The sequence below is a fragment of the Ochotona curzoniae genome, unplaced genomic scaffold (genome assembly GCF_017591425.1).
Source record: "Ochotona curzoniae isolate NIBS_2020 unplaced genomic scaffold, NIBS_Ocur_1.0 scaffold_1037, whole genome shotgun sequence".
Lineage (NCBI taxonomy): Eukaryota > Metazoa > Chordata > Mammalia > Lagomorpha > Ochotonidae > Ochotona > Ochotona curzoniae.
Window position 1 is genome coordinate 17,403,385 of NW_024467083.1, and position 27,711 is coordinate 17,431,095.

Consider the following 27,711-nt stretch of genomic DNA (forward strand, 5'->3'; position numbering starts at 1 on the left):
TAGCAGGTAGTCAGAAGGAGAATTAAAACAAAGTGTGACCAAAAGAGAAAATCCAAATTACAAATACGCTAAGGTGCTTGACCTCACTAGAAATCAAAGAAATGAGAGAAGGCACAATTAGACACTTCTCTGCTACCACATCCTCTTGGCAGCAGGTGGTGGGTGTAAAATGATAGAGCCCCTCCAGAGAACCAGGCAGCTGTGCCGAAGAAGTTGGAGGCTCACACAGCCTTCTGCCTGGCTGTTCCTCTCCCAGGCACTCCACTTACACACACATAGAGGGACACCAGAATGAAAATGCCCTTAGCAGAATGTGCACCATAGCAAACACTTGGCCAGTGATCGCGATTCCTAATGACAGAGTAATGGGAATAGCTGTGTCTACTGGCTTTCCCTCATAGCTCTGGAGTGGAACAGCCCCGGGTTGGAACTCAGCCCTGCAATTAGCTCTCTTTGTGCTCTTGGGCAAGGTACCCTCCAAGCCTCAGTTTACACATCTAATAAAAAGGTGAATAAATAAATAAAGCAAAAATATAAAACTGCCACTTCTTGAAGAAAATAAAAGAAATCATGAGTATAAACCACATTGAGCTATAGTAAACAATCAACAAAAGTTATCTACACACATGCCCTTTCATTCACCTGTTCTCTCTCCCCCGGGTGGTTCCACAGTGTGTAGACCCCAAGCTGAACCCCAGGCTCCTTGATCTGCCTCCCTCTTCACGGAACCTTTTCAGGTGCACACATAGACTTGTGAATCACAAGAACCACAAAAATGGGATTCCCACCCCTAGAGGCAGCAGCACTTGAGACCTGCACTTGGCACAAAGCCCAGTGGGCCACACCGGTTCCTGCCAGCGAACTTGGTTCCTGTTCCATCGCAGGTCCAAGTGGACCCCCAGGGGTGACTACATCGCCTCCAACACAGATGAGTGCACAGCCACGCTCATGTATGCAGTCAACCTGAAGCAGTCCGGCACAGTCAATTTCGAATACTACTACCCGGATTCCAGCATCATCTTCGAGTTTTTCGTAAGCCCTTGGGCAGAGGGGGCGGGCAGGAGGTGAAGGCTCAGATTCCTTCACAGGAAACAACCACAGGCGTGGGAAACACCAGTTGTCTTCCCTCTGAACAGAGCCAAGGGCCAAGTGAGCCCAAGGCCACCTCTGAAGGCAAGTGGGAAAAAGCAAAAGACAACGGAGTGGGAAGAACAGCCTGGGAGGTGCATCAGCCGGAAACAGCATAGAAGCATTTTCCGGATTGCACATCATTCCAGATGTTCCCATGTGCGGTTAGCTGAGTGTGCCTTAGTTTAGTCTCAATGGATACTGGGCAATTCGTGTCCTATGAAAAGGACTCTTTGAGGAGGCAGAGGCCAGTGCAGCAAGGGGTAAGACTCCTCTTGGCAAAGTGAGGCCCTGATCCCAAACTCCTGCTGCTTTAGGTTCAGAATGACCAGTGCCAACCCAATGCCGATGACTCCCGGTGGATGAAAACCACTGAAAAAGGATGGGAATTCCACAGCGTAAGTCACATGGCAGCCTCCACCTGTAGACCCCAGGGGAGGGATCAAGGGCTGTTCCTCAAAGGGCACTCCCTCCTGATCTGAGCTCCTACTTGCCCCGAGTAGGCCATGATCAGGTGGAATAAGGAGGATGCTATGGAAACTCCCTGTGGGCAGACTCTCGCTCTTTGGCCTGAGCCTGGGACCTGCAGCTTTTCAGCTCCAAGGCTGAATTTTGTGTGGGTGGCACCTGTTCTTAGGAGAAGCAGGGAGAGATTGAGGGAATGCCAGGCATCCTATCATCAGTACTTTCAGGTGCCTTTGAGTTGTCATCAGAGATGCTAAGTGACAAATGTGGGAGAGGGCAGGAAGGGCCTTAGGAAGAGAGAGGGGCTAAGTCAAGATGGGAGGAAGGGCAAAGGCAAAGAGGAGAGGGAAGGTGAAGACAGGTGCCCCACCAGATTGGCAGCCATTCTTGACTCTGCCATGAACTAGCGCCTCCTGTTGGTGGTTTTCAGGTGGACCTAAATCGGGGCAATAACGTCCTCTATTGGAGAACCACCGCCTTCTCCGTGTGGTCGAAGGTCTCCAAGCCTGTGCTGGTGAGAAACATCGCCATCACAGGTACCGAGAGCTGGGCGGTACCTGCCCTCTGCAAGGCTGTACCGGCCCCGGACTTGGGGGGAAGGGTGAGCGTCGGTCCCCAGGAGCTCACTGCCGGCTCTTTTATGCTCTTCTTCCTCCACAGGGGTGGCCTACACATCCGAGTGCTTCCCCTGCAAGCCCGGCACCTACGCAGACAAGCAGGGCTCCTCGTTCTGCAAGCTTTGCCCAGCCAACTCGTACTCCAATAAAGGGGAAACTTCCTGCCACCCTTGTGACCCCGACAAATATGCAGGTGATGTCGCTGGGGGGGGGGGTGACCTGAGTTTGGCAGGAGCTCCCAGTTAAACCAGCAAGGAGAGCATTCCTCCCACCACACTGGAGACGGCAGTTCTTCCTGTCCCCTCCTCTCCCATCCCCTCCCCTCCCCTCCCTTCCCCTTTTCCTTTCTTTTCTTGCTCATTCCTTCCTTTCTTCTTTCCTCCCCCTTTCTCTTTCTCCCTACCCCCCTCTCCCTCCCCTCGTTCCTTCCTTCCTTTCTTCCTTCCAGATTTATTTCTGTATTTGAAAGGCAGAGTTTCAGAGCAAGGGGATGAGACAGAGAGATCTTTTACCTGCTGATTCACTCTCCAAATGGCTGGAGCTTGTCTGAAGCCGGGAGCTTAGAGATTCTTCTGGTTCTCAAATGCCGGTGCAAGGGCCCAACTGCTTTCCCAGGCCATTAGCAAGGAGCTGGATAAGAGACAGAGCTTCTGGGACAAACAGCAACACCGATTTAGGAAGTCTGTGTCTCAGGCAGTGATTTTACCTGCTAGCACACAGTGCCGACCCTAAGAACCTGACCTTTTAAAAAGTTTTCTTTTCCATTGCCATGTAATAGTTGTGTGTATTTACAGGATACAGTAAATGCATTTGTTGAGGGTTGATGAGGTCAGGCTCATCATTAGGTTAGCAGGAACTGAAGATGACTGATACTATTTATTATCAATGTGAGCATGCATTCAACTCAAAGCAGGTGTTTAACCCAACATTCCCTGTGACAGGAGTAAGGAGGGGACAGCTGGAAGCAACCTATTTCCATAGTTCCTGGATTGCCTTCTAAGGCACTCCAGTTTGAGAAACAGGACCTGATCATTTGAGGGGTGCTCAGGAGGCGGGCGCTGCCAGGCTGTGTCATAAGATGAACAATGCTACAGAGTCTTCATCCAATGATGGACTCAGGGACCACTCTCCCAGACAGGTTCTGAAACAAGCAAGGGTAGACAGAGTTCCCTCCTCCCCCATGAACACTCACCTCTGCTCTGTTTCTCGTTATACACAATCATACACAAGCCCCTCAGTGAAGCCAACTCTGGCTTCCCCAAAGAACACACCCATACTTCTCACAGGTGCTTGTGTTTGCTCAGCCAAGACCATGCAAACTGCGTGTTCTTACACTATTCCTGAAACAGAAGTCCTACTTATCTACACAGATCCTGACAAAGGAGTGTAATTTCCAGCCAGACTAGGATGCTTTTTATCTCCAAGTCTAAATTCCTATTTTCCCACTGGAATGTCCATTCCCTTCCCTGGCTCTGCTCTGTTGTTCTCTTTGTTATTCTTAAGTCTCCAGCTCCTTCCAGCCTCAGCACTTGTGCAAATATTTGAATAGCAAGGTGGTTCTAGAAAAAGAGCCTCTAGAAAATGTGTTCTGGTCAACGAAACACAAGTAGCTTTAATCCGGAGGGCTGTTGGGAAGGTGTTAGGTTGGAAGTCAGTTCTCGGAGCCTAGTCTGTCTTTGTCACCAGTTTCTCAGTTTGTCACTTGTGACTGAGAAGTGAGATTGTTACCGTAAAGAACATGGCCAAATTGTTGACCAGCTTACCAGCTTAGGGCACCAGGGGAGTCACATTGGTTTAAGACTTGACTCCTCCAGAATATAAGGTCAGTGAGAGGCAGGGAAAATGCCAATGCCGAGAGAGAGAGACAGAGACAGAGACACAGAGAGACAGAGACTGACTGATGGGACCCTAGGACCCTGAACTGGAAAATACATCATGAGAGAGACAGAAGAGAGACCCATCCAATGCCCATCTAGTGCCAAGCGCTGAGCTTGGCACTATTAGGGCTGGAGCTGATGTTAAGCCTCCAGGTTCTGTGTCAGTGCAGACACATGCTCGTGTCCATGCTGTGGCACAGGCACCGTCAAGGCACAGGCTGCATGCTGTAGTGTGATGTGGCATGCAGCTCTCAGTGAGGCAAGCAAGGGAAGTGGCTGGGAAGGAGAAGGCGTCATCAGCTGAACTGGTGATGTGATGGACGTGGTGGGTCCTCTGAGAGAGGAGTGCGGGCCTGGAGCCAGCAAGGACATTCGGAGTGCCAGCAGTGAGTCTGCTGGCTGCAGATGAAGTGGTGAGAAGGAGCAGGCAAGGCTGGCAGCTGGGAAATAGATCAAGGGCAGGCCTTCCGTGGTACTGTTGAAAACATTGGGCCCATCAGCCAAGGAGGCCACCAAATAACTGTAAGGCTTTTTAAACACGATTTGGTTTTGCTTTAAAAATCATTATTGGGACTGGCGTTGTGACACAGCATGTTAAACCTCCACCTGCAGTACCAGCATCCCATGTAGACACCAATACTAGTTCCAGCTGCTCGACTTCTTCTTCTATTAATGTGCCTGAGAAAGCAACAGAGAATGGTCCAGTGCACCCATGTGGGAGACCAGGGGGAGTAAACCAATAGAAAGAAAATTCTCTCTTGCTCTCCATCTTAACTCCTCTTTCTGTAATTCTTTCTTTCAATTAAAAGGGGAAAAAAGAAAATCCGCTGTTGCTGCTCCATGAAGGAGAAGGGGCATTCTGGAGGCAGAGACAGCACTTGGGAGATTTTGTGGCAGGTGCCATTGGTGGTATCAGGACAGAAATCAGGGGCAGCTAGTTGTGGTAAAGTCTGGGAAACTCACAAGAGAGAATGAAAGGCTAACGCTTGACTAGAAGCATCTTCCTCATTGAAACAAAGAATTTCTTGTGTGCCTTGGTTAATATTAGTGATCTGACTTCTAAATGGAAAAGTGTGGGTTCTGGAACTTGATCACATGGGTTTAAATCTTGGCTCCACTCTTACTAATTATGCCACATTGGACCAACTTCCTGTCTTCAATTCAGTTCCTTCAACACAGTGGGAATGACCGTAACATCTACCTCTAGTATTATTTAATTTTATTAATTAACACAAGTAAAAGATGTACCAAACTGCTGACCATGGAGTAAGCACTAATTTTATCCACATATTTATATTAAGGCCTAATACTCCTTTTAAATATATATATATATACATTATTATAATATTTAATAATATATTAACTATACACACATATAAATAGAAATATATATATATATACACACACACATTTTAAATTGAAAGGCCAAATTAGAGAGGAGAGACACTCCCCAAATGGCCACAATGACTGGAGCAAGACTGGTCTAAAGGCAGGAGCCAAGAACTTCATCCTAGTTTTCCACATGGCTAGCAGGGACCCAATCGCTTAGACCATCCTCTCCTGCTTTCCTAGGCCATTAGCAGGCAACTGGACCAGAAGTGGAGCAGACAAGACTCAAGTCAGCATCCTTATGGGGTGCCGGCACTGCAGGGTGAGGTTTAACTGCTATGCCATGGCACCAGCCCTGATAGCTATCCTTCAATCTGGAAATATTCTCAGTATGGATTACAACCATGTTACAATCCACAAAGTGTTAGCTCCTCTGTTACTCATAGCATAGTGAAGCAGTGACTGCCCCATTTACAAACAAGTAAAGAGAAGGTCGGGAAGTTCAGGGGGTTCCCAGGAGCCTGAGCTGGACCTTCTTTCTGTTAGGCGCTTAACTCCTCAGAGGGGATCTATGTCTTGGAGGACACTATATAGTAGAAGACAGGAAAGGAGGGAGTTGCAGGAAGAGGTAAGCTTGTGAGTGGTTTGCTGTTTTGCCCAGGGCCGGTCCTACATAAGCCACCTTTCACTCCATCCAGCCAAATGCCAGCTGGTACCCAGCTGACCCGCCTGCATGAAACCTGAGCTAGGCCAGCAAGGTCAAGCTCAGTGCTTGGGTTAATCATTTACTAAAATCTCCTTAGCAGTGATCAGTGTGTGAACAGCTGCGCCTTCTTTCCAAAATCCAGGAGCCAGGGTGTCAGACTGAGCAAATTCTTGGCAAGCTGAGAAAGGCCATTGTGCACAGTGCGTTTTCTAACACACGACTTGATCTTTGTGGTGCCAAATTCCCAGGCTTCCGAGATTTGTTCTGCTTGTGCAACATCTTCCCCCACCCCAAATTTCTTCTGACCGAGTCCGTGGAAAGCAGGAGTCCCTTGGCTCTGCCCATGCTACAGTGGACCTTCTGCTTGGTAACAGAGCAAATGAGCCAGAGGTCCTGGCTCTCAGCCAGTGGCTAGCTCCCACCCCATGTAAGATGGAGGCAGAGGAGACACGGAGATGTGCTGTTGAGGAGCTCTAGCAGTTAGATTCCCTGACCCAGGAACTCACTGCAAAATAAGTCTTGTTACCTGGAAGGAAAGGAAAGATTCTTTGGCTCCTTCTTGCGTCCCCAGTGACAGGTGTAAGATAAAAGTAACTCCCAAACATGCAGGTAATAATAATTACCACACACACACACACAAATAATAATAATGCTGCTTCCTTTTTTTTGTATCTACTCACTATGCAATGCACCAGGAGTATGCTGACCCCAAGTAATTACAAGTAATTGTGTTAACAACTGAGAGAGCTGAGATTCAGAGAGGCTGATGAACTTGATTGAAGTGGTGACACAGCTGTTAAATAATGAAGCGGAATTCAAACCCTGATCTGACTTGAAACTGATTCCACTATCAGGCAATACATACACCAACAAACACGGAGACAGACAGAGAGAGAAGAGAGAGAAGTGGAGAGATATCTTCCTATTACCTGCAGCTGACAGGAGTCATATTAGAAAGAGTAGTAGCAGGGGCCAGCGCCATAGTTCAGTAGACTAATCTCCCAACCTTGTGCCACCAGCATTCCATACGGTGCCAGTTTGAGTCCTGGCTGTTTCACTTCCTATCCTGGTCTCTGCATATGTCCTGGGAAAGCAGAGAGGATGGTTCAAGACCTTAGGATCATAAACCTACATGGGAGGACTGAGGAGGCTCCTGGCTCCTGACTTTAGATCGGCTCAATTCTGGCTATTGCAGCCATTTGGGGAATAAACCAGTGGATGGAAAACCTTCTCTATTTCTCCTTCTCTGTAAAATTTTCCTTTCAAATAAAAAGAAACAAGTATTAAGAAGAAAAGAAGAATGCTAGTAGAGGTTTGCACGGGTTGAATCCTCACTTGCACGGTGGCCGTATGTGTGCTGGTTTGAATTCCACCTCCAATCCAACTCCCTGCTAATTTTCCTGGGAAAGCAATGGAGGGTGGTCTGAGTGCTTGGATCCCTGCCATCTGAGTGGGAAACTCACATACAGCTGACAGTAGTCATATTAGAAAGTTCATGACCTGGCCTAGGCTTAGCTGTTGTGGGCGAAATACAGCAGATGGAAGTGCTCTCTTTTTCCCTTTCAAATAAATAAATAAATAAATAATTTTTAAAAGTCCATGAAATATGTGTATCATGAAAAGTATGAATTTAAAAAATTTTGCACCAAAATGAATTATCATTTAGTTCAGTTTTTCACAAACGTTTGGAAGACAGTAGGATGGGGCCTGGTGGCACGGCCTAGCAGCTAAAGTCCTTGCTTTGAATGCGCCAGGATCCCATATGGGCGCCGGTTCTAATCCCAGCAGCTCCACTTCCCATCCAGCTCCCTGCTTGTGGCCTGGGAAAGCAGTCCAGGACGGCTCAATGTTTGGGACCCTGCACCCGTGTGGGAGACCTGGAAGAAGCTCCTGGATCCTGGCTTTGGATCGGCGAAGTACCAGCCGTTGTGCTCTCTTGGGGAGTGAATCATCAGACGGAAGATCTTCTCTGTCTCTCCTCTGTATATCTGACTTTGTAATAAAAATAAATAAATCTTAAAAAAAAAAAAGACAGTAGGATGAAGCAGACATGTAGCGTTTTAAAAAATATTTAAAGTTAGTATTAGAGAGAGAGAGACAAAGAGAGACCAGTCCTCTATCCACCGTCCCATTCCCTCAGATGGCTACTGCAATGAGGGAAGCCAGAAGCTTCATTCAGGTCTCCCACAAGGATGCAGGTACCAAAACACTTGCTCAAACTTGGTCCATCTTCTGCTGCCTTTCCCAGGAGATCAGCAGGGAGCTGGATCAGAAGTGGAACAGCCAGGACATAAACTGGCACTCAAATGGAATGAAAGTGTTGTATCTATCTGATACACCACAATGCCAGCCCCAACGTTTTTCTTCCTAAAAATTGTGTTTATTTTTACTTGAGCAGCAGAGAGAGAGACTGAGAGCTCCTATCCACTGGTTCATTTCCCAAATGGCCACCGTGGCTGGGCACTGGAGTCAGATGCTGAGAACCCAATCAGGACTCCCACATGGGAGATAGGCACCTAATGCCTTGAGCTGTCTGCAGTGTCTCTGGCAGGAAGCTGGAGTCAGGGGCTGCAGCCGGGAACTCAGACCAGGCACCGATATGGGATATGGACATCTTGTTTGCTAGGGTCCATCTCTGTTCAGCATTTTTGATTACGTGCATGTCAAAGGTTAAAGATTCTGGGATGCTGGGATTGAGGACAGTGGCAAGAACTACAGACCTTAGGTGGAGTTTGAAGAAAGGACAGCCTGGTTTGTCCTTGAGGGAAGGACAGATTCATAGTCTGGAGGCCTTCATTCTTGGTCTAGATTTGTGAGAAAAGTCAGAGAAAAGGCTAGGGATAAGAGAAGAAAAGCAATGTCCTAAGTTTTAGCAAGTTTTATTCAGCCCTTCATGAATAGAGAGGCCACTTCCACAGTTATGGGGCAGAGACCCGTGGAGGATAATGACTTTCAGGGGTTTTGGGGTGGCAGTGGTTGGCTATAAATGCTATTTTCAGTTATAGTATCTCCAGCTGGTCCTTGACCTGGTCATTTCACACCCCACCCCACGGTGTCAGGCTCCCCGAGAGAGGTGCAAAGGAATGTCATAGCAAACCTGGTAGAACCGGAAAAGATACTGAGGCAGAGGGCAGGGTGGGCATGCCAGGGTTTTCTACTTCCTGTGATACCTGTTGGGGTTGTGCCTGGGAGCCAGGATTGGGGTGGGAGGGCAGCTGGAGGCCTGGGGGCAGGAGCCAGCAGCCAATAGCTCAGCCTTCAAAGACTCCTCCTTCCTTTGGTGATACAGAGAAGGGCTCTTCCTCCTGCAAGGTGCGCCCAGCCTGCACAGACAAAGATTATTTCTACACACACACGGCCTGTGACGCCAATGGAGAGGTGAGTAGCGCGGGCTCTGAGCCCCTTTGTCGGCCCAAACACGTCATTCCCTGCTCTCCAGCTCCACCAGCTGGGGAGTGCCAATGGATCGCAAATCTGGAACCAGAGAAAAACCCACAGACGTGCATGCTTGGCTGCAGGGTGGAGGGACAGAGGGGCAAAACATGATGACTTCATGTGTTTTCAGATCAGAAACTGAGTTCCTCTACCCAACTCATGACTTCTCCATGAATGCTCAGTTCCCAAATCCCCATTTTCCATCCTTTGCCTGCTCCCTCTCGGCAAATGCATGGCTGTCTGCATAGAGCGCATCATGCTTGTCCCCCCCAGTGGCTGACTCTATGGGCTGCCAAAGGTCATTGACTCTGGCTTCCCAGCTCACTGGACAATGACCTTCCTTGTTCGGCTTCTCCCCCAGCTCATCCCTGGGCCCTCTGTCTCAGAAACAGCCTTTCCTTTGTAGTTGCAGAGTCGGCGAGTGAACAGTGCATTTTGCTTGTCATGCTGCTGTGCCAGGCCTGGGGTGACAGGCTGGGGAGCAGCGATGAACTGAGACAGGCTCCCACTTTCAAGAAGCTACTGATCCATGATGCCAGAAGGCTGTCAGGAAGACAAAAATATGTTTATGACCAGGGGCAAGCAGCAAGTGTACAGGGCACCAGGACTGGGGAGCCAGAGCAGGCCTCATGTTGCGGTCATCTGGTCCATTCAGGGTCCACTGATCCTTTACTGAGTGTCAGGCACTGCTACTACTACACGCCAGTCAATAAAACTGAAGGAACATCAGTCGTTGGAGAGCGGAGGGCAGAGAGAGATGGGGCAGGTAGTAACATGACATATCAAAGGGTAATATGTGACAGGAAGACAAAAAAAAAAAAATAGTCAGAATTAGGAACTGGAGAATGGCGAGGGAAGCGACTGCATTGGACAGAGTGGAAATGGCGCAAGTTAGAGTCCCGTAGGTGCACTGGCTCCCACAACCGGCCGAGCAGGGCTTATTTCATTTCTGCAGACACAGCTCATGTACAAATGGGCCAAGCCGAAAATCTGCAGCGAAGACCTGGAAGGGGCAGCAAAGCTGCCTGCATCTGGTGTGAAGACCCGCTGCCCACCCTGTAACCCAGGCTTCTTCAAAACCGAAAACAGCACCTGCGAGCCCTGCCCGTATGGCTCCTTCTCCAATGGCTCCGGTAATCCCCTCCCCATTCCTACTTCCTGCATCCTGCCTATCCCACATCCCACCCTGTCAGCCACTTGGGTGGCTCCATGTGGGCTCTCAGAGGGGTCAGGTGAACAGGGTCTTATTCAGGACAGGGAGATAATAAGGACTAGTTCCATCTACAGGCCAGAGTCAGACCTGAGAATCCGTAAGCCGTATCTGCAAAGAAAGGAGTCGGGGAGATTCATGTCTCTATCAGTAGGAACATAGTCCATGAGAATTACATAACAATAACAGGAAATACTTACATGTGGCTAATGAGAAGGTGCAGTTCAGTGGAGCAGTAGGATGGTTGCAGTGTTAGAACGAAGGTTAGAGGTTGATATGATATGCTTGTTAAGTTCGTCATCAGAATGTGAATTAGTTGCACAACCTCTGTGCAAGAGTGTCCAGTAACCAGTCCCAGTGGGCTGGCTGCCCACTCCTGTTGTTGTCACTTGTTGATGGGTCAGCAGCTCTGGCCAGGGTGGCCAGAGTCTACCTGTTCAAGGCATGGATCTTGTGGTTCACCCCCACCCTTGTCAGTTTGTACCCACTGCCCAGCAGGAACGGAGCCAGCTGTAGGGTTTGAATACAAATGGTGGAATATGCTGCCCACAAACATGGAAACGACAGTTCTCAGCGGGATCAACTTCGAGTACAAAGGCTTGACAGGTAAATCACCCTTCTCCTTGCCATGGCTCAGCAACTCCCTTCCACCTTTGCATGTCTTCGTTAAAGTGACATCAGGGCATACGTTCCTTTGAAAGTCTGCCCTCCAGGGCTTTGCACTTCAGAGATGAAAGTAGAGTGAGAGACAGTGCATGCCATGTGCATACACACACACACACACACTTTGCTCTGAGAAGCAAAGTAGCCGCCCAAGTCCCATGCCTCGTGTCCGGCAGTGGCTTTGGCCGTGTCAGAGGGTGGCACCCTCACACCCTTCCAGAATGACGTTTGCCCTGCACCCCACAGCCCAATGAAGGGCTTTAACTCTCCCTTCTTGTGGCGCAGGCTGGGAGGTGGCTGGCGATCACATTTACACTGCTGTTGGAGCTTCGGACAATGACTTCATGATTCTCACTCTGGTTGTGCCAGGATTCAGGTGAGGAATACCAAGCCAGAGGAAGCCCAGGCCAGCCTGGCCACATCCACACATCCCACATGCTGGGCTGACCTTGGTGTACAGTAGATTAAACCACAGCCTGCTAGGCTCGATCCCATATTGGAATGCTAGTTCAAGTCCCAGTGGCTCCGCTTCTGACCCAGTTCCCTGCTAATGCACCTAGAAAGGCAGTGGAAGATGATACAAGTGCTTGGACCCCCGCTACCCATGTAGGAACCCCGTACGGAGTTCCTGGCTCCTGGATTTGGTCTGGCCCAGCCCCAACCATCATGGCTATCTGGAGAGTGAATCATCAGATGGATCTCTCTGTCTCTTGTATCTCTCCCTCTCTCTGTGCATCACTCTGCCTTTCAAATAAATAAATCTTAAGAAGAAAAATCCCACCTGCTTTGGGATATGGTAGAGGAGAGGGCTTCCAGGAATTTCATTTCAGTTCCAGCATCTGTTCTGAAAGACCGCAGTAATGCCTTCACCAACTGACATGGGTACTTCTGTGGTTTTCTACATTGTCCCATACTGATTCACCTGCTGTCCTCTTGTCTCATCTAGCATCTCCCCACCACTGGACCATGCACTGTTCAAACACTGCCTCTTCACAGGATCAGAGAAGTCTTTTTTGTTTGTTTGTTTAAGATTTACTTATTTTTGGGGCCCAGCACGATATAGTAGTGGCTAAAGTCTTTGCCTTGCACGTGCCAGGATCCCATATGGTCACTGGTTCTAATCCCTGCAGCCCTGCTTCCCATCCAGCTCCCTGCTTGAGGCCTGGGAAAGCCCAAAACCTTGGGACCCTGCACCTGCGTGGGAAACCTGGAAGAGCTTCTGGCTCCTGGCTTCAGATTGGCGCAGCATTGGCTGTTGCGGTCACTTGGAGAGTGAACCATCGCATGGGAGATCTTCTTCTGTGTCTCTCCTCCTCTCTGTACATCTGCCTTTTTATTGGAAGGCAGATGTACAGAGAGGAGGAGAGACAGAGTAAAAGATCTTCCATCGGCTGGTTCACTTCCCAATTGGCCACAATGGCCAGAACTGAGCTGTAAAGCCAGGATACAGGAGGTTCCTCTTCATATCCCATGTGGGTGCAGGGTCCCAAGACTTTGGGCCGTCCTTGTCTGCTTTCCCAGGCCACAAGCAGGAAGCTGGATGGTAAGTGGAGCAGCCGAGATAGGAACTGGTACCCATATGGGATCTCGGCACGTGTAAGGCTAAGATTTAGCTACTAAGCCATTGCACTAGGCCCAGCTTTTCCATGTCTATTAGGCCCTTGGGTTGTACTGTGCTGATGGGGAAAAACATATAAAGCTACTACCCCTCCATTGTACAGCGAATGAAGGTGCCATTAGGCTAGGTCCGTGTCACACAGCATAGCTGGATGTGGCACAGGCTCTAACACAGCAAAATCTGTTCCTGTCCCCAGCAGCCCACATTCTGATAAACAGGCTCTTTAGTAAGCACCACTTAGCCCCCAGAACTTTCTGTTTATTCTCATCTACTTGGGAGAAAGAGGGCAATCTTCTACCCACTCCCTCAAATACCCGCAATGGCTACTGCTGGATTAAGTGAAGCCAGAAGCCTGGAAGTGACTTCTAGCTGCTGCCCCCACAGGCCTCCGCAGTCGGTGATGGCAGACACAGAGAATAAAGAGGTGGCCAGGATCACATTTGTCTTTGAAACCATCTGTACTGTGAACTGTGAACTCTACTTCATGGTGGTATGTCTTCCTTTCTTTGCTGTCCACAGGACTTCCAATTGGTGGGGTGGGAGCAGGGGGTATTGCCCTCATCTGTCCCATTGGCGCATCAATGTAACTGATACCTGCCTGCAGTGATTCTGTAAAGGAAGAACCCGGACTGGTTATCAGGGACTCTTGCACAGGGTGCCATGTTTCAGCCTCTGCTGCAGCCATCATATCTTCTTCCCTTGTTTGTCCCGGACCCAGGGCATGAATTCCAGAACCAACACTCCCGTGGAAACATGGAAAGGCTCCAAAGGCAAGCAGTCCTACACCTACACCATTGAGAAGAACGCCAGCATGAGCTTCACCTGGGCCTTCCAGAGGACCACACTGCATGAGACGGTGAGCTCCCCACCCCTTGGGCAGACCCCTGACTCCCAGCAGGGTCCCTCTGCATCCCGAGAGGATGCTCACCTCAGCACTGACCTCCCTTTTGTGGGGGGAATGGTAGGTCTGCAGTTCAGAACCCAAGGGTTAGTGCATTCTAAGGAAGCAAGCAACCAACTGTCTAACCCAGGGCCTCTGGGACACACCTGGCCTTGTCCAAATGGCTTCCAGGGAACATGATGCTGTGAACCCCTCAACAACCAGGCCCTTGTTGCCGTTCCTGCCCATGTGTGGTGCCACACCTATTGTTGCTTTTTAATAGCAGCAATTCTGGTTTTGTTTTCTTACTCCAGAGCCACAAAGGTTCATGGAAGAAAACTGAATTAACAGCAACATGTAAGAAGAATATGTAATCCTATTATTTAGGATTAAATGATTAATAATTATTATTATATTATTATACAGGATTAAATAATTAATTAATCCTATTATATAGCTAGAAAACTTTGCTAACATGTGGAGTTTCTTCTATGCAGTCTTTATTCACTATGAATTTTCCAAGTGCATTTTTTTCTCTTATAAAGAAAAGGCTGGCTTTTTTCATATTACAGTACATATTTATCACATCTTTCCATGTTACTTACTATTTTTTAATCTTTTTAAAGATTTCTTTTTATTTGAAAGGCATAGTGATAGAGAGAGAAGGAGAGACAGAGAGAGATCTTTCATCCACTGGCTCACTCCTCAAATAGCCAAAATGGCCAAAGCTGAGTTGATTCGAAACTGGGAATCAGGAGTTGCTTCTGGGTCTCCCATGTGGGTGCAGGGACCCAAAGACCTGAGCCATTTTCTGCTGCTTTCCCAGGCCATGAGCAGGGAGCTGAATCAGAAGTAGAGCACCTGGAACATGACCCAGTGCATATGGGATGCTGGCCCAACAGGGGGAGGATTAATGTGCTGTGCTGCTATGCCAGCCCCAGTACTTAATTTTTTTAATACAGTTCTTAACATGATCCAGTCTTTTTCTTAAGATACCACAAATGCACCCCAAATAGCACTGTTGGGGTTTAGGATGCGTTTCAGATTTTTCTCGAGAATAGTAATAGAACTACTTTGCTGTTTCCAGAGAGCTGGGTCATTGCTTGTCTGAGACTCCCACCTTCTCCCCGCTTGTTTCCTTTTCTCCAGGGCAGGATGTACACCAACGATGTTGCCAAGATCTACTCCATCAACATCACCAATGTTATGGATGGGGTGGCCTCCTACTGCCGTCCCTGTGCCCTGGAGGCCTCTGACATGGGCTCCTCCTGTACTTCTTGTCCTGCTGGTCACTACATCGACCGAGATACGGGAACGTGCCACCTGTGCCCCACTAACACAATCCTGAAAGCCCACCAGCCATATGGTGCCCAGGCCTGTGTGCCCTGTGGCCCAGGGACCCAGAGCAACAAGGTACCAGCAGTGTGCCCTGCATCCCAAACTTGGATGCCTTCAGAAGGTGCCAAGTCCTATATGGGGCTCTCCAGGGGCTGGTACCCAAATCCTTCCTCCTAGTGTATCTCTAGCAGGGTTTGACATCCAGGGCCTAGCTATGATCATGTACAAGACTCATCTTCCATTGGTGGGTATGGGAGATGTAGGGAGCCATCTGGTTCTATGGATGTTTGATGTCTGTGCGGAGACGCAAAGGGAAGACACCATGAGATTGATGGTCTGAACTCAGCCGAGTCCAACCCAGCCTGTTACTGCGGGAATTTGTCTTCTTCTTTGGAAGGATAGCCTGACCTTTCCTGGGCCAGCAGGGTAATGGGCACTACTCTCTCAGCATGGATACAGAGATTCCTTTCCAGAGCAGAGAAGCACCAGTACTGCTGGGCATTCATCAACTGAAAATGTACTTGCGGCTAAAAGTTCTTCTGTTAGTCCTAGGTGCTTTTTTTTAAAAAAAAAAAAAAAAGATTTGTTTATGTACTTGAAAGAGTTACAGAGAGAAGAGGCAGATACAGGGAATGAGATCTTCCCTCTGCTGGTTCACGCCCCAAATGATTGCAACAGCCAGAGCTGGGCTAATCCATAGCTGGGAGCTTCTTCTGGGTCCTCTGCGTGAACCTAGAGGCCTAAGGACTTGGGCCATGCTCTGCTACTTTCTCAGGCCATAAGCAGAGAGTTGGACTGGAAGTGAACAACTGGGACTCAAACTGGCTGCAGGTAGAGAATTAGCCTGCTATACTGCTGCACCTGGTCCCATCGTAGGTGCTTTCCCGAACAACCTTTTTTGGGGGAACCCTGGCCTTTAGTCACAACCTTCTTCCCCTGGAGCGTCCTCTACCACTGTGGGAGAGAATGGCAGTTGTGTGATGGTTCTGCGAAAAGATGACCCTCCCTCCCCCAAACCAGAGCAAGGAACAGGTGTATGGGAATTAGAACATCTTTTGGAGCTTCCTGTAGAGAAGCTGAGAAAGGAGAGACAGGTTTTGGTAATTTTTTAATGGCCAAAGGATGAGGACAGACCTGCAGCTTCCCTTCTGTCATCCTCGACACCCTTCTATTTAGCTCACTGTCCTGTGCTAGGAGATAGAAAGGGCTGCCTTGCGTCTTAAGGGGGCATCATACAACCTAGGCACAGGAGCAAGGTTTTAGCATTTGAACACAGGAGACAGTGAAAAAATATTATGGTCTCCTTGTCACATACATGCCCATAATTGAATGGAGGGATGTTTGTAAGTCCCTCTGGTGTCTGTCTCAGTGCCCAGCCCAGCCCCGTCTTCCTCCTCCTCCAATCCCATTCTATCCTGTTCTCCAACACCTGGAGGAAAAATAATGGGATTGACCCAGCCTCTCCTGTCTTACCCCCATCAGATCCAGTCACTGTGCTACAATGACTGCACCTTCTCCCGCCACACTCCATCCAGGAATTTGGAGTACAACTTCTCGGCTTTGGCAGACATCAAAACCCTGGCGGGAGGGCCAAGCTTCACATCCAAGGGACTGAAGTATTTCCATCACTTCACTGTCAGTCTGTGTGGAAACGAGGTGAGCCGTGCAAGTTGATGTGGCATGGGCGTTGGAAAGGGAACATCTGGGCGTCTGGCGCCAGAGGCAGAGCTGGAAGAAAAATGGAAACATCTTGTGAACTGAGGCAGTTAGAGGCATTTTTATTTTAAATGATTTATTAATTATTTAAAAGGCCTAGCTTGCATAGAGGGAGGGAGAGAGAGAGGTCTTCATCCACTGGTTCACTCCCCAAATGACTGCAATGGCCAGAGCTGGACCAACTCACGGGAGCTGAGAGCTGAGGACCAGGAGCTTCTTCCATGTGTTCCAAGTGCGTTGCAGGGGCCCAAGGACTTGGGCCATTTTCCACTGCCTTCCGAAGTGTGTTAGCAGCAATCTGAATTGAAAGTGGAGTAGCCAGGACTCGAATGGATGGCCATAATGGGATGCTGGTGTTGTAAGCTTTACCCGCTATGCCACAGTGTTGGTTCCAGAGGGCTTTTAAGTAACCCCTATTCTCCCTGAGGACTTCTTCCCCTTATATCCAGTCATCTAGATCATAAACAAACAAGATGTTTGGTTTTCATTTTTTTTGTTCTGATCTTTCATTCTCTCAGAATGCCAGGTGAGCATCCCTAAAGAATGCAAAAAAATTCAGGCTTTTGGACATTTCAGATTTCGAACTTTTCAGTTAGTAGTGCTGAATGGAAGCATCTATGTTAATATTCCCAAATCCAAAAAACCCCAGACTGCAAAATACTTCAGATTCCAACCTTTTGGATAAAGGGAAGTTGGCTGTTGTTTTCATTATTGACCTGTTTATTTGAAAAGTGTAGTAACTGTGGGAGGGACACACACACACACCACATAGAGGGAGAGAAGGGGAAAGAACGAGAGAGAAATTCCACCCACTGGTTCACTCCCCGAAGGACTTCAACATCCAGGGCTGGGTCAGGTTGAACCAGGAATCTAGTACCCTCTGGGTCTCCCACGTGGGTGTCAGGAGCACAAGCTCTTGGGTCACCTTTCACTGCTTTTCCAGGTGCGTTATGGAACTGGATTGGATGCCAGTGTTGCAAACGGCAGTTGAACATGCTGTACCACAGCATTACCCCTCCCCACCAACTAAATGTAAAAATATGCAGGAAGAAGTTTTCCTCCTCCTCCTTATAAAGGGGGGGGGGAAGCGCAATCTTTGGTAATCATTGCATTGTGATGTTTTCTGGGGGCTGCAGTTCCTTTGTTGAAACTAGTAGAAAAGGCTTTTATAAGATGATAAAAGCATGTGGCCATTCCAGGCTGACATTTGGGGTCCAGAATCCAAAAGCAAAGGTGTAAAAGGGTAACTCCATCCTTGCTGCACTTGACCAAGCTACCATAAACCACAATTAGCAAATGCACAGTGCGGTAAATTGGTTTCACTTGCCAGAAAGCAGAGCCTCTTGTGCACTCAATCGGAGACTGTGTGTGAAGGTGGGGCCAGAACACCATCCAGCTGCTCCTTCTGCAGCCGGAGCAAAGATGACATGAGGGCAGAGAGCATGTGAAGAAATGAAGGAATCTACATATGATCCAAGATAGACTTTTCTAACCTGCATTTAGAAGTCTTCAAACACTTAGGTGAAGCCGTGGCTGCTGAAGCCTCTTGGGAAGTGAACCAGTAGATAGAAGATCTTCCTCTCCATCTCTCCTCTCTATAAATCTGCCTCTCCAATAAAAATAAACAAATCGTTAAAAACAAAGTGATGCTTAATTAGTAACAGGTAGTGATGATTTAGGAAATGAAACTGATTAAAGAAAGCTTCTATATTCTATGAGTTAAATTTTAAAAAAAAAGAAAGAAAAAAAGATCTGCTTATTTGAAAGGCAGAGTGACAGGGAAAGAGATCTCCCATCCACTGCTCCGCTCTACAAATGGCCACAATGGCCAGGACTGGGTGGTAAGGACCCAAGTACTTGTTGTCTTCTGCTACTTTCCTGCGTGCTTTAACAGAGAGCTGGATCCAAAGCAAACTAGCTGGGACTCAATACTCTGATATGAGGTGTTGGCTTTGTAGGCACCAGCTTAACCCACTATGCCAACATCAGCCCCGTTTATTGATTTCATACATAATTACTGTCAGACTATAGCTCCTCAGTTCAAAAACAAAGTAGTGTAAACACTTCCTTCTGCTCTCAAGTTCCCTGAATTAGGAAAAAAAAAAAGGCCAAAAAATGCCAATTTTAATTCCACTTAAAATATAAGAAAATTCATAACACTGAAAATGTTCTTTTTCCCTTTTTAAATATGTAATTTTTTAATTTGAAAGACAGATTTAAAGATAGGAGAGACATTTGTCTGCTGGTTCACTCCACAAATGACCATAATGGCTGGAGCTGAGCCAATCTGAAACCAGGAACCAGGAACTTCCAGGTCTCCTACATGGGTTCTGGGGCCCAAGGACCTGAGCCATTCTCCACTGTTTTCCCAGACTGAGTCAGAAGTGGAGTAGCCAAGATTAAAACCAATAGGATGCCAGCACTGCAAGGCACGGGTGTAGCCTGTGGAGCCACCACACTGGCTCAGAAAATCTTATTTTCTTCCATTTAAGTTTAAAATATTCAACGAATAGTTTTATATTAACATTATTATTTTGTATTAGCATTATATGCTAATATAACATTAACATATGACACAATATTTTAAATATCATATAAAATATTATTGATATTATATTTGTTAAATATATTTTATTAATATTATAAAATGACATATAATGTATAATATAAAATATTATTTCATATTAGCACAATTTAAGCATTGTTTCTTTCTCTCTTTTTCTTTTTAACAAGTTTTATTGACTTGAAAGGCAGAGAAACAGAATGAGAAAGATCGTCTCAATCTCCCAGATGCCTGCAAGCGCTAGGACTGGATCTGGCTAAAGCCAGGAGCCAGGAGCCAGGAGCCCCATCTGAGTCTCCACATGGGTGCCAGGAACCCAAGGGCTGGAGCCATCACCTGCTGCCTCCCAGGTGCATTATCAGGAAGCTGGAATGAAAGCTGAGCCAGGTCTCAACCCCAGGCACTATGACGTGGGTTGTGGGCATGCTAAGTAGCAAGTTAACCTGCCACCACAGTACCCACCCCAGTTCAATACACTTGAAGGGACAGTATCTTAATATTTCCTCTTTACAAAAGCTCAGGGAAAGAGTCTTAATTCCCACCCCACCAACTTCTTGAGGTTACATGGTGAAGGTCATCAAGGGCTGGAGAAAAAGGAAACTTCTCAATGCATCTTTCAAATGCCCTTTGGCTAGACTGGAACAGGACTGGTTGTGGGTTCTGTTTTTTGTGCTGGCTATCTCTGGCTGGAAATGTGGTAGAATCACAGTGTGAAGGGAAACAGAAGTACTGTCAGCTAGGCCAGCTGTTCAAATAAAACTCATTAGCTCCTGGGATTAGTTACATATTCCCCCTTCTGTCTAGAAAACTGCTATGGATAAGAAAGGGCACTTCTGTAATGGGCTGGTAGGTTAGGACTTTAAATCCTTTCCCTTCTCACTTAGGGCTCCCTGGTGACTCCTAGGAAACAAGAACACCGGGGAGTAAGACGTGGTGCAGCAGGTTAAGCCCACATCCCATGCTGAAGTGTTTGGATTGAGTTCTACTTCCGCTTCCAATGCAGCTTCCTGCTAAATGTACCTGGGAGGCAGACTGACAGTTCAAATAACTGGGGTTCCTACCACCCACAGGGGAGATCCAGGTAGAGTTCCTGGATTCTGAGGTGGCCGAATCCATGCTATTGTGGCTACTGGGGAAATAGCCCAAATAATAGCAATCTCTCTCTCTCTACCTTTCTCCCTTCTTATCTCCCCTTCTCTGTCACCTTACCTTTAAAAACGCTGGGGACCCCAAGACCAGAGTTACAAAAACTAGGACATCTAAACCTTAATTTTAGCCTTCTTTTTCATATTTAAATCTGTCTTGGATCAATCTTTCCACCGCAACATAGTATTTGCAAGTCTGAAATTTTAGATGTGAAAAATCCCATTCTCTGTTCTTTTGGGGGACTTCCTCTGCCCATCCTTGCATTCCCACCAGGGTAAGAAGATGTCAGTGTGCTCAGACAATGTCACCGACCTCCGGATTCCCGATGGCGAATCAGGATTCTCCAAGTCCATCTCAGCCTATATCTGCCAGGCAGTCATCATTCCCCCGGAGGTAACAGGCTACAAGGCTGGGGTGTCCTCACAGCCTGTTAGCCTGGCTGATCGACTTATTGGTGAGTCACTCAGCTGCTTAGGGGCACGTGAACACGTGCATGTGTATGTATGTGCATGTGGGTACATGTGTCTATGTACATATAGGTGTGTATATGTGCACTCACTTATGTGTGTTCGTGTGTGTAAGTAAAACTAACAGACTGGATGGTAAGAGGCTACAAATGAGAGACCCAACCTCCTGATCTCTCTTTTCTATCCCACACTGGGTGCCAAATGCCCCTGGGACCTCTGACGAGCCTTCATGAAGTTCACTTTTTCATGAGTCTCCTGGGGGCATGTAACAAGAAGAAGTAAGGTTGGGCATTGACATTTTTGAAAGAACTGAAGTGGTTGCCAGCTGATGTCATAATCACTCATGGGCTAATCAGGAGGTCTCCTCCGGCAGGCGTATCAACAGATTTGACTTTGGATGGGATCACTTCTCCTGCTGAGCTCTTCCACCCAGAGACCACAGGGATACCAGATGTGATCTTCTTTTATAGGTGAGGACCAGGGGCCAGGCCCCTGGAAGGCCTAGGAGTACACCACCACCTCTGCTCCATACCTACCTCCAGAGCCACCTACCTGAGGTCTGCCTGATCGTGACGTCTAAGACCCAGAGTTCCCTGATCCCAGCTTCTTGGGTGTTGCTGGGGCAATCCACAGGGACCTTCCCTTTTAGCCTACAGAGGCCCCTGTATGTGTCAGCCCATCTCTTGAAGGCCAATATGTTTCCCTTTGGCTAGATCTCCCTGACTCCCACTCCCTCTATGGGCCTGTGTAGTCCCTATGTCTCAGGCTCAGCCCCCAGGCCTACCCATGCTGACTGCACTGGCTGGCTCCCCAGTGGAATGGCTGAGTGACAGGTTCCCTCAATGGGAGTAGGCTGACACTGGCTCTCTCTACAGATCTAATGATGTGACCCAGTCCTGCAGTTCTGGAAGAGCAACCACCATTCGCGTCAGGTGCAACCCACTGAAGCCTAACCCAGGAGTTCTGTCGCTGCCCAAGTAAGCCCTACAAATGGAGGTACTGAGGACCACAGTCTAACTGCTCCAGACTTATTCTTAGGCTATGAGTAAGGATTTATGGAAAAATGGTCAAAGAGAAAATAGCTTGAGATCCATAGACTCTCCAGGGGCATAGCCGTGGGCCCAAACCCTCAGTCTTCATAGGATAAGAATGGGCAGAAGGAAGAGTCCAAGCTACCTCCATGTGCCGGACCCTTATGGTGGCATTGTGGCACCTAACAGTGCGTGCTGAGAACCACACTTCCATCAGCCCCCTCTGCTTCCTGGCTATGTCGTAAGGAATACATTTCCCTTCTCCCCTGGTCCTCTTTTTGGCTTACCTGTACAATCAATACCATCCTAAGATCCCATCTAGAACTGGCTTGGGGTTTATGGTGAGACTTAGGACCTCCCATGGTATGTGGCTGTTATTAGTATTGGTAAAGATTTAGGGGTCCTAGGGATATCTCTGCAACTAAAAGACCCAACTCTGAGTTCGAGAGCTGTGTGTCAACTGAGAATTTCCAAACTAATACAAGTGCAAGACTCCACTACCATGCTCTCCTTTCACCTCCCATGTAATACCAGCTCACGTCCTATTAGGCACTAGGTGCCTTGAGGAACACGGTTTGGGAAAAGCTGCTGCCAAAGCCAACTGACTGGGAAGACAGGGCATCAAAGCAGGACATACTGAGCCAGCAGTGGTGTCACCTTCTTTGCTCTGGTTACCTCCATAGCTTGGGATGCAGCCTAGGTCCAGGACTTGAAATCCACCTGAGCTCCAATTCCAGCTCCAGGCAGCTGCATCAAAGGGGCTCATGCAAAATGTCACATGTCCATGAGGGGACAGCATGAACTATTGAGGGGCCAGTGGGAAAGCCATGCCAGCTCTTAGATCACACCCCCCCCCCGTGAGCACTCAGAGATAGGAAAGGGCAGAGGGTGGGGAGCCCCATAGAGGCAAGGAAGGCATCAGGATTAGCCAGGGCAATCAGAATCAGAAATAAAATCCATGCTAAGAAGCAGCTGGAGCAATGCTGATGAGCCAACCAGTTGGGTCCCTGGTTCTCCCATAGCAGCCCAGCCAGGGACAGCTCACAGCTTGTCTCTGCTTTGCCAGCATGTGCTCCGAGGGGACCTGTGATGGCTGCAACTTCCACTTCCTGTGGGAAAGCGTGGCTGCTTGCCCGCTCTGTTCAGATGCTGACTACCACGCTTTTGTCAGCAGCTGCGTGGCTGGGATCCAGGTAAGTTGTCCTCTTGTGTCCGGGAGCTTCCCAGGAGAGAAGAGGATGTGAGGCCTGAGTACCCCGTCTTCCTCCCCAACAGAAAACTACTTATGTGTGGCGCGAGCCAAGGATCTGCTCGGGTGGCATCTCCCTGCCCGAGCAGAAGGTCACCATCTGCAAGACCATCGACTTCTGGCTCAAAGTGGGCATCTCTGCTGGCACCTGTACTGCTGTCCTGCTCACCGTCTTGACCTGCTACTTCTGGAAGAAGAATCAAAAGTACATGGTGGGGCCTTAAAGTCAGAATGGACAGAGTTGGTTGGCTCACAGAGCAGAGAGACATATCCATTAAGTGCTTTTTTTTTCCCCTTGGCCACAGACCCTGGGACTCTGGCCAGAGGCCTGATGAGCCACATGTTCCATGTATGTCTCATGTGATCTTGCGTTCTGAATTGGGGTAGTGACCCATGGATAGTCTACATGTGGCTACTAGATAAGCAGAACAAACTCAACCTGATGTCATGTAAAAAAAGAAAAGATATCTTTTTATCTGAAAGGCAGATTTACAGAGAGACAAAGAGATACATAGAGAGGTCTTTCATCTACTAGTTCACTCTCCAAATAGCTTCAATGGCTGGAGTTAAGCTGATCCCAAAGCCAGGAGCCAGAAGCTTCTTACAGGTTTCCCATGTAGGTGCAGAGTCCCAAGGACTTGGGACATTGTTCCCAAGCCATAAGCAGAAGCTAGAACAGAAGTGGAACTGCTGGGACTCAAACTAGTGCCCATATGGGATGCCAGCACCACATGATGGAGGCTTAGCCCACTCCACCATGGCACCAGCCCCAATCTTTCTTTTGTTGTTGTTGTTGTCGCCGTTTGTTTTTTATTATAAAGGGCAGCCCCAATTTTATGATGTTAAAATGTCCAGCAAGATTTGTGCTCCCGGACCCGGCGCCATGGCCTAGCTGCTAAAGTCCTCGCCTTGAACCTGCCAGGATCCCATATGGGCACCGGTTCTAATCCCGGCAGCTCCACTTCCCATCCAGCTCCCTGCTTGTGGCCTGGGAAAGCAGTCGAGGACAGCCCAAGGCCTTGGGACCCTGCACCCACATGGGAGACCTGGAGGAAGTTCCTGGCTCTTGGCTCCGGGTCAGCACAGCACTGGCCGTTGCACTCACTTGGGGCGTGAATCATCAGAGGGAAGATCTTCCTCTCTATCTCTCCTCCTCTCTCTGTATATCTGACTTTGTAATAAAAATAAATAAATCTCTAAAAAAAAAAAAAGATTTGTGCTCCCAGAAACAGCCAACCTTAAGGAGAAAACATCCCCAAACTGGGAACTGGGATCCCTTCTGCATGCCCAGCCTGAATATTGTTTTTCCCATCTTTCAGTTTCCTTACCCAGGATAGGGGAAGATGTATCCATTGCCAAACCCCTCTCTGCACCCCACTGTTCATCCCCACATGTTGATGCCATGTCCTTCTCAATGTGTCACAGACTAGAATACAAGTATTCCAAGCTGGTGATGAACGCCACGCTCAAGGACTGCGACCTTCCCGCAGCCGACAGCTGTGCCATCATGGAAGGGGAGGACGTGGAGGATGATCTCATCTTTACCAGCAAGAAGTCCCTCTTTGGGAAGATCAAATCGTTTACCTCCAAGGTAGGGGGACTGGCCAGTGTGCCGAAGCCATCCCTGGGGGCTTGGACAGAGTGGCCCTGGGCTGTTCCACAGTCAAGATTCTGCCCCCCTGTCCTCTACCCTAAGGTGTTCAATTCCCCACATTGGAAATTCAGATTTCTGATTTCTGTGTTGCCACTACTACCTCGTACCCTGGGGCCCAGGGCTGCTCGTGACCAGACTCCTTTTCTCCCAGTTTGCACCACAGTTGGTTGAAGTTTTTCAGTTCCCAAAACAGTATTTAGCTATTCCTCTTTTTTGTTGTCTTTTTGGAGAGAGAGGAGATGGGATCTCCCATCTCTGATGGGAGTGAGGCTTCTACTTTAGCCAGTGGAGGGTGCTGTCCCCCAGGTGACTTGGGGCTGAGTCATAGCTGAGGGTGAGCTGATGCCCACTGGGTGGCTCAGAGGGAAAGTTGGCACTAGCTTGGGTGTGTAGGTGGGTGAGCAAGATGCTCATAAATGGAACACAGACAGCATGGCCGCCAGGCCATAAGCAGAGAGCTGGGCCAGGGGAGAACATCCAAGTGACTCCTGCAGGCTGCACTGTGGAAGGAGGGAGGAGAGTACAGCAGGACAGCAGGGTGATGACCAAAGGGTGGTGGTTAGGTGCTCGCATTCTCGCTCCCTGAAGCCTCATCTGCCAGCCTGCCAGAGTGAGACCCTTGGCACCTTCCTAGAAACTTGGGTTTCTTGTTTTGTTTAATTTATTAGTGGGAGAACAGTTCCACCTGGGGCTCCTTCCTTGACTCTATCTAGGACTCCTCTGTCTAGCATCCAAGACACAAAGCAGGGTATTCTGAAGGTGTTTTTCCTTATGCTGTGACTGGCTCAGATGGGAGTGAAAGAACAGTCTCTTCTCTATTTCCCAGCTGCTGCAAACGGTTCTCCAATAGGTTCCTCCTGGTCACCTACTTTCCTGGCTCCCGTTTGTCCCCCACAGTTGCTCTTGATCAGCAGCCAGCTCCTGTCACCCCGTCTTTTGCAGAGAACTGCTGATGGCTTTGATTCGGTGCCACTGAAGACATCCTCAGGGGGTCCGGACATGGACCTGTGAGAGACTGTGCCCACCCTGAACCAGACCGGCCTCCTCACCTCAGCACGTCACCCTGAGAGCCTGTGGCAACCTGGGTAACCAACACCCTGCGAAGACGTAGCCCATTGCTGGGAATCTCTTCATTGTGGCCTTAACAGAAGGAGTTGGAATTTCAGAGCTTTGATTTGTTTTTTGTTTTGTTTTTTTTTATATATATATATAGAATACCAAAACCCTCCTTTCTGCTTGCCTCAACCCTCCAAATACACCAACAACATTGTTTCTATATGACCCCTCTGCTTGCATCTCATTTCCTACTAAGGGCCAGCTACTCATCATTCTCATAGCTCTGGAATCTCAAAGTCAGTCTCTCTCGCTTTCCTGGTGGCACTCCCTCTAGGAGAGGAGGCTGGGAGAAGGGGATTGGTGCTGCGTGGCGGAACAGGATTGGTGAGCTTCAGGGCTGCCTGACTGTGAGCAACAGGCAATGTGAGGACTGGATAAAAATGTCCTGGGCAAGAAGAGGCTTCATGTGCACAGGGAGAAACCGTAAGGAAGGACTGTTTAAAAAAAAAAAAAAAAACTTGTTTATTTTTTTCTTTTAAGAGGTAAATGCCCTTTACTAAAACCAAAGGAAAAAGTTCATCTAGAAAATACCCACAAAGCCCCCACTGGATCTGTTGTCCCCCTGTTGCTTTAACCTGCCACCATCACCCTGTGGTATCACGCTGCGAATCAGGTGTGCCCTAAATCCAGATGTCCTAGTCTTGCTCCCTGTTGGTGCCTGCCTGCAGAGACAGTGAACCCCTGCCAGTGAGGGGTGGTCTCCAGCCTCAAGGGACTCCATTTCAGAAGCCTGAGCCATATGTGCCTGGGACAGACAGGGGCATCAGATTCCACAGGTGCAGAAGGAGGCGAAGGTTTTAATGGGACCTGACCAGAGGATCCAGTCCATCATGGCACAAAGTTGAGGTAGTCATAATATGTGCCTCTCTTTCCTTCTTTCTTCCTTTCTGGCATTTTCTTCCTTTTCTCTCCCTTGCTTTCTTTTTCTTTTCTTTTAAATGTATTTGAAAGGCAGAGTGATAGCAAGGGAGAGAAAGATCTTTCACTTGCTGGTTCACTCTCCAAATGGCCTCAACGGTTGGGCCTGGACCAGGCCAAAGCCAGGAGCCTAGAACTCCATCCAAGTTCTTGGGAGCATCTTCTGCTGCTTTCCCAGACATGTCAACAGGGAACTGGACTGGAAGTGGAGCAGCCAGGTCTTAGAAGCAACACTGTCATATGGGACACCAACATCACAAGCAGCAACTTACTGTACTGTGCCTCCACAGGAGCCCCTGCCATATGCTTCTAAGCCATATGCTTCTCTCTGTCCAGACACATAAAAAGTAACTTCTAGGCCAAAGCAGGGATTGAATCCCAAGCCTGTGTCCTAGAAGCAGAACCAGACCAGTCTTTGAGCAGGGAGGATGCTGGGGGTTTAACCAGTTATCCGCCAGGTTGGGATTCAGTTTTAAGCTGCTCTTTCTGGTTTACCTGCTCTCATTTCCTTTGTGTGCAACAAAACAAAACAACAGCAACAACAAAAATCCCTAAAAAGGAGACTTCTACTCCCAGTTTCTAGAA

The 27,711-nt window shown here is 48.4% G+C and overlaps 1 protein-coding gene across 2 annotated transcripts in view; it reads left to right on the forward strand.

Moving 5' to 3' along the window:
• ELAPOR1 (endosome-lysosome associated apoptosis and autophagy regulator 1) overlaps nt 1–26,368 on the forward strand; it is a 71,398-nt gene extending 45,030 nt beyond the window's left edge. The window contains exons 4-22 of one of the 2 annotated variants that reach the window (XM_040998479.1): nt 885–1,032; nt 1,446–1,526; nt 2,024–2,129; nt 2,254–2,403; nt 9,412–9,500; nt 10,513–10,690; nt 11,245–11,373; nt 11,716–11,806; nt 13,433–13,538; nt 13,767–13,904; nt 15,078–15,341; nt 16,749–16,922; nt 20,965–21,145; nt 21,532–21,628; nt 22,034–22,135; nt 23,256–23,382; nt 23,465–23,643; nt 24,864–25,029; nt 26,035–26,368. In XM_040998479.1, the coding sequence (XP_040854413.1) occupies nt 885–1,032; nt 1,446–1,526; nt 2,024–2,129; nt 2,254–2,403; nt 9,412–9,500; nt 10,513–10,690; nt 11,245–11,373; nt 11,716–11,806; nt 13,433–13,538; nt 13,767–13,904; nt 15,078–15,341; nt 16,749–16,922; nt 20,965–21,145; nt 21,532–21,628; nt 22,034–22,135; nt 23,256–23,382; nt 23,465–23,643; nt 24,864–25,029; nt 26,035–26,103 (2,575 nt within the window). In that variant the 3' untranslated portion in view covers nt 26,104–26,368. The remainder of the gene's footprint in view (nt 1–884; nt 1,033–1,445; nt 1,527–2,023; nt 2,130–2,253; nt 2,404–9,411; nt 9,501–10,512; nt 10,691–11,244; nt 11,374–11,715; nt 11,807–13,432; nt 13,539–13,766; nt 13,905–15,077; nt 15,342–16,748; nt 16,923–20,964; nt 21,146–21,531; nt 21,629–22,033; nt 22,136–23,255; nt 23,383–23,464; nt 23,644–24,863; nt 25,030–26,034) is intronic. The other variant, XM_040998480.1, reaches the window with a different exon arrangement.
• Nucleotides 26,369–27,711: the final 1,343 nt, after the last annotated feature.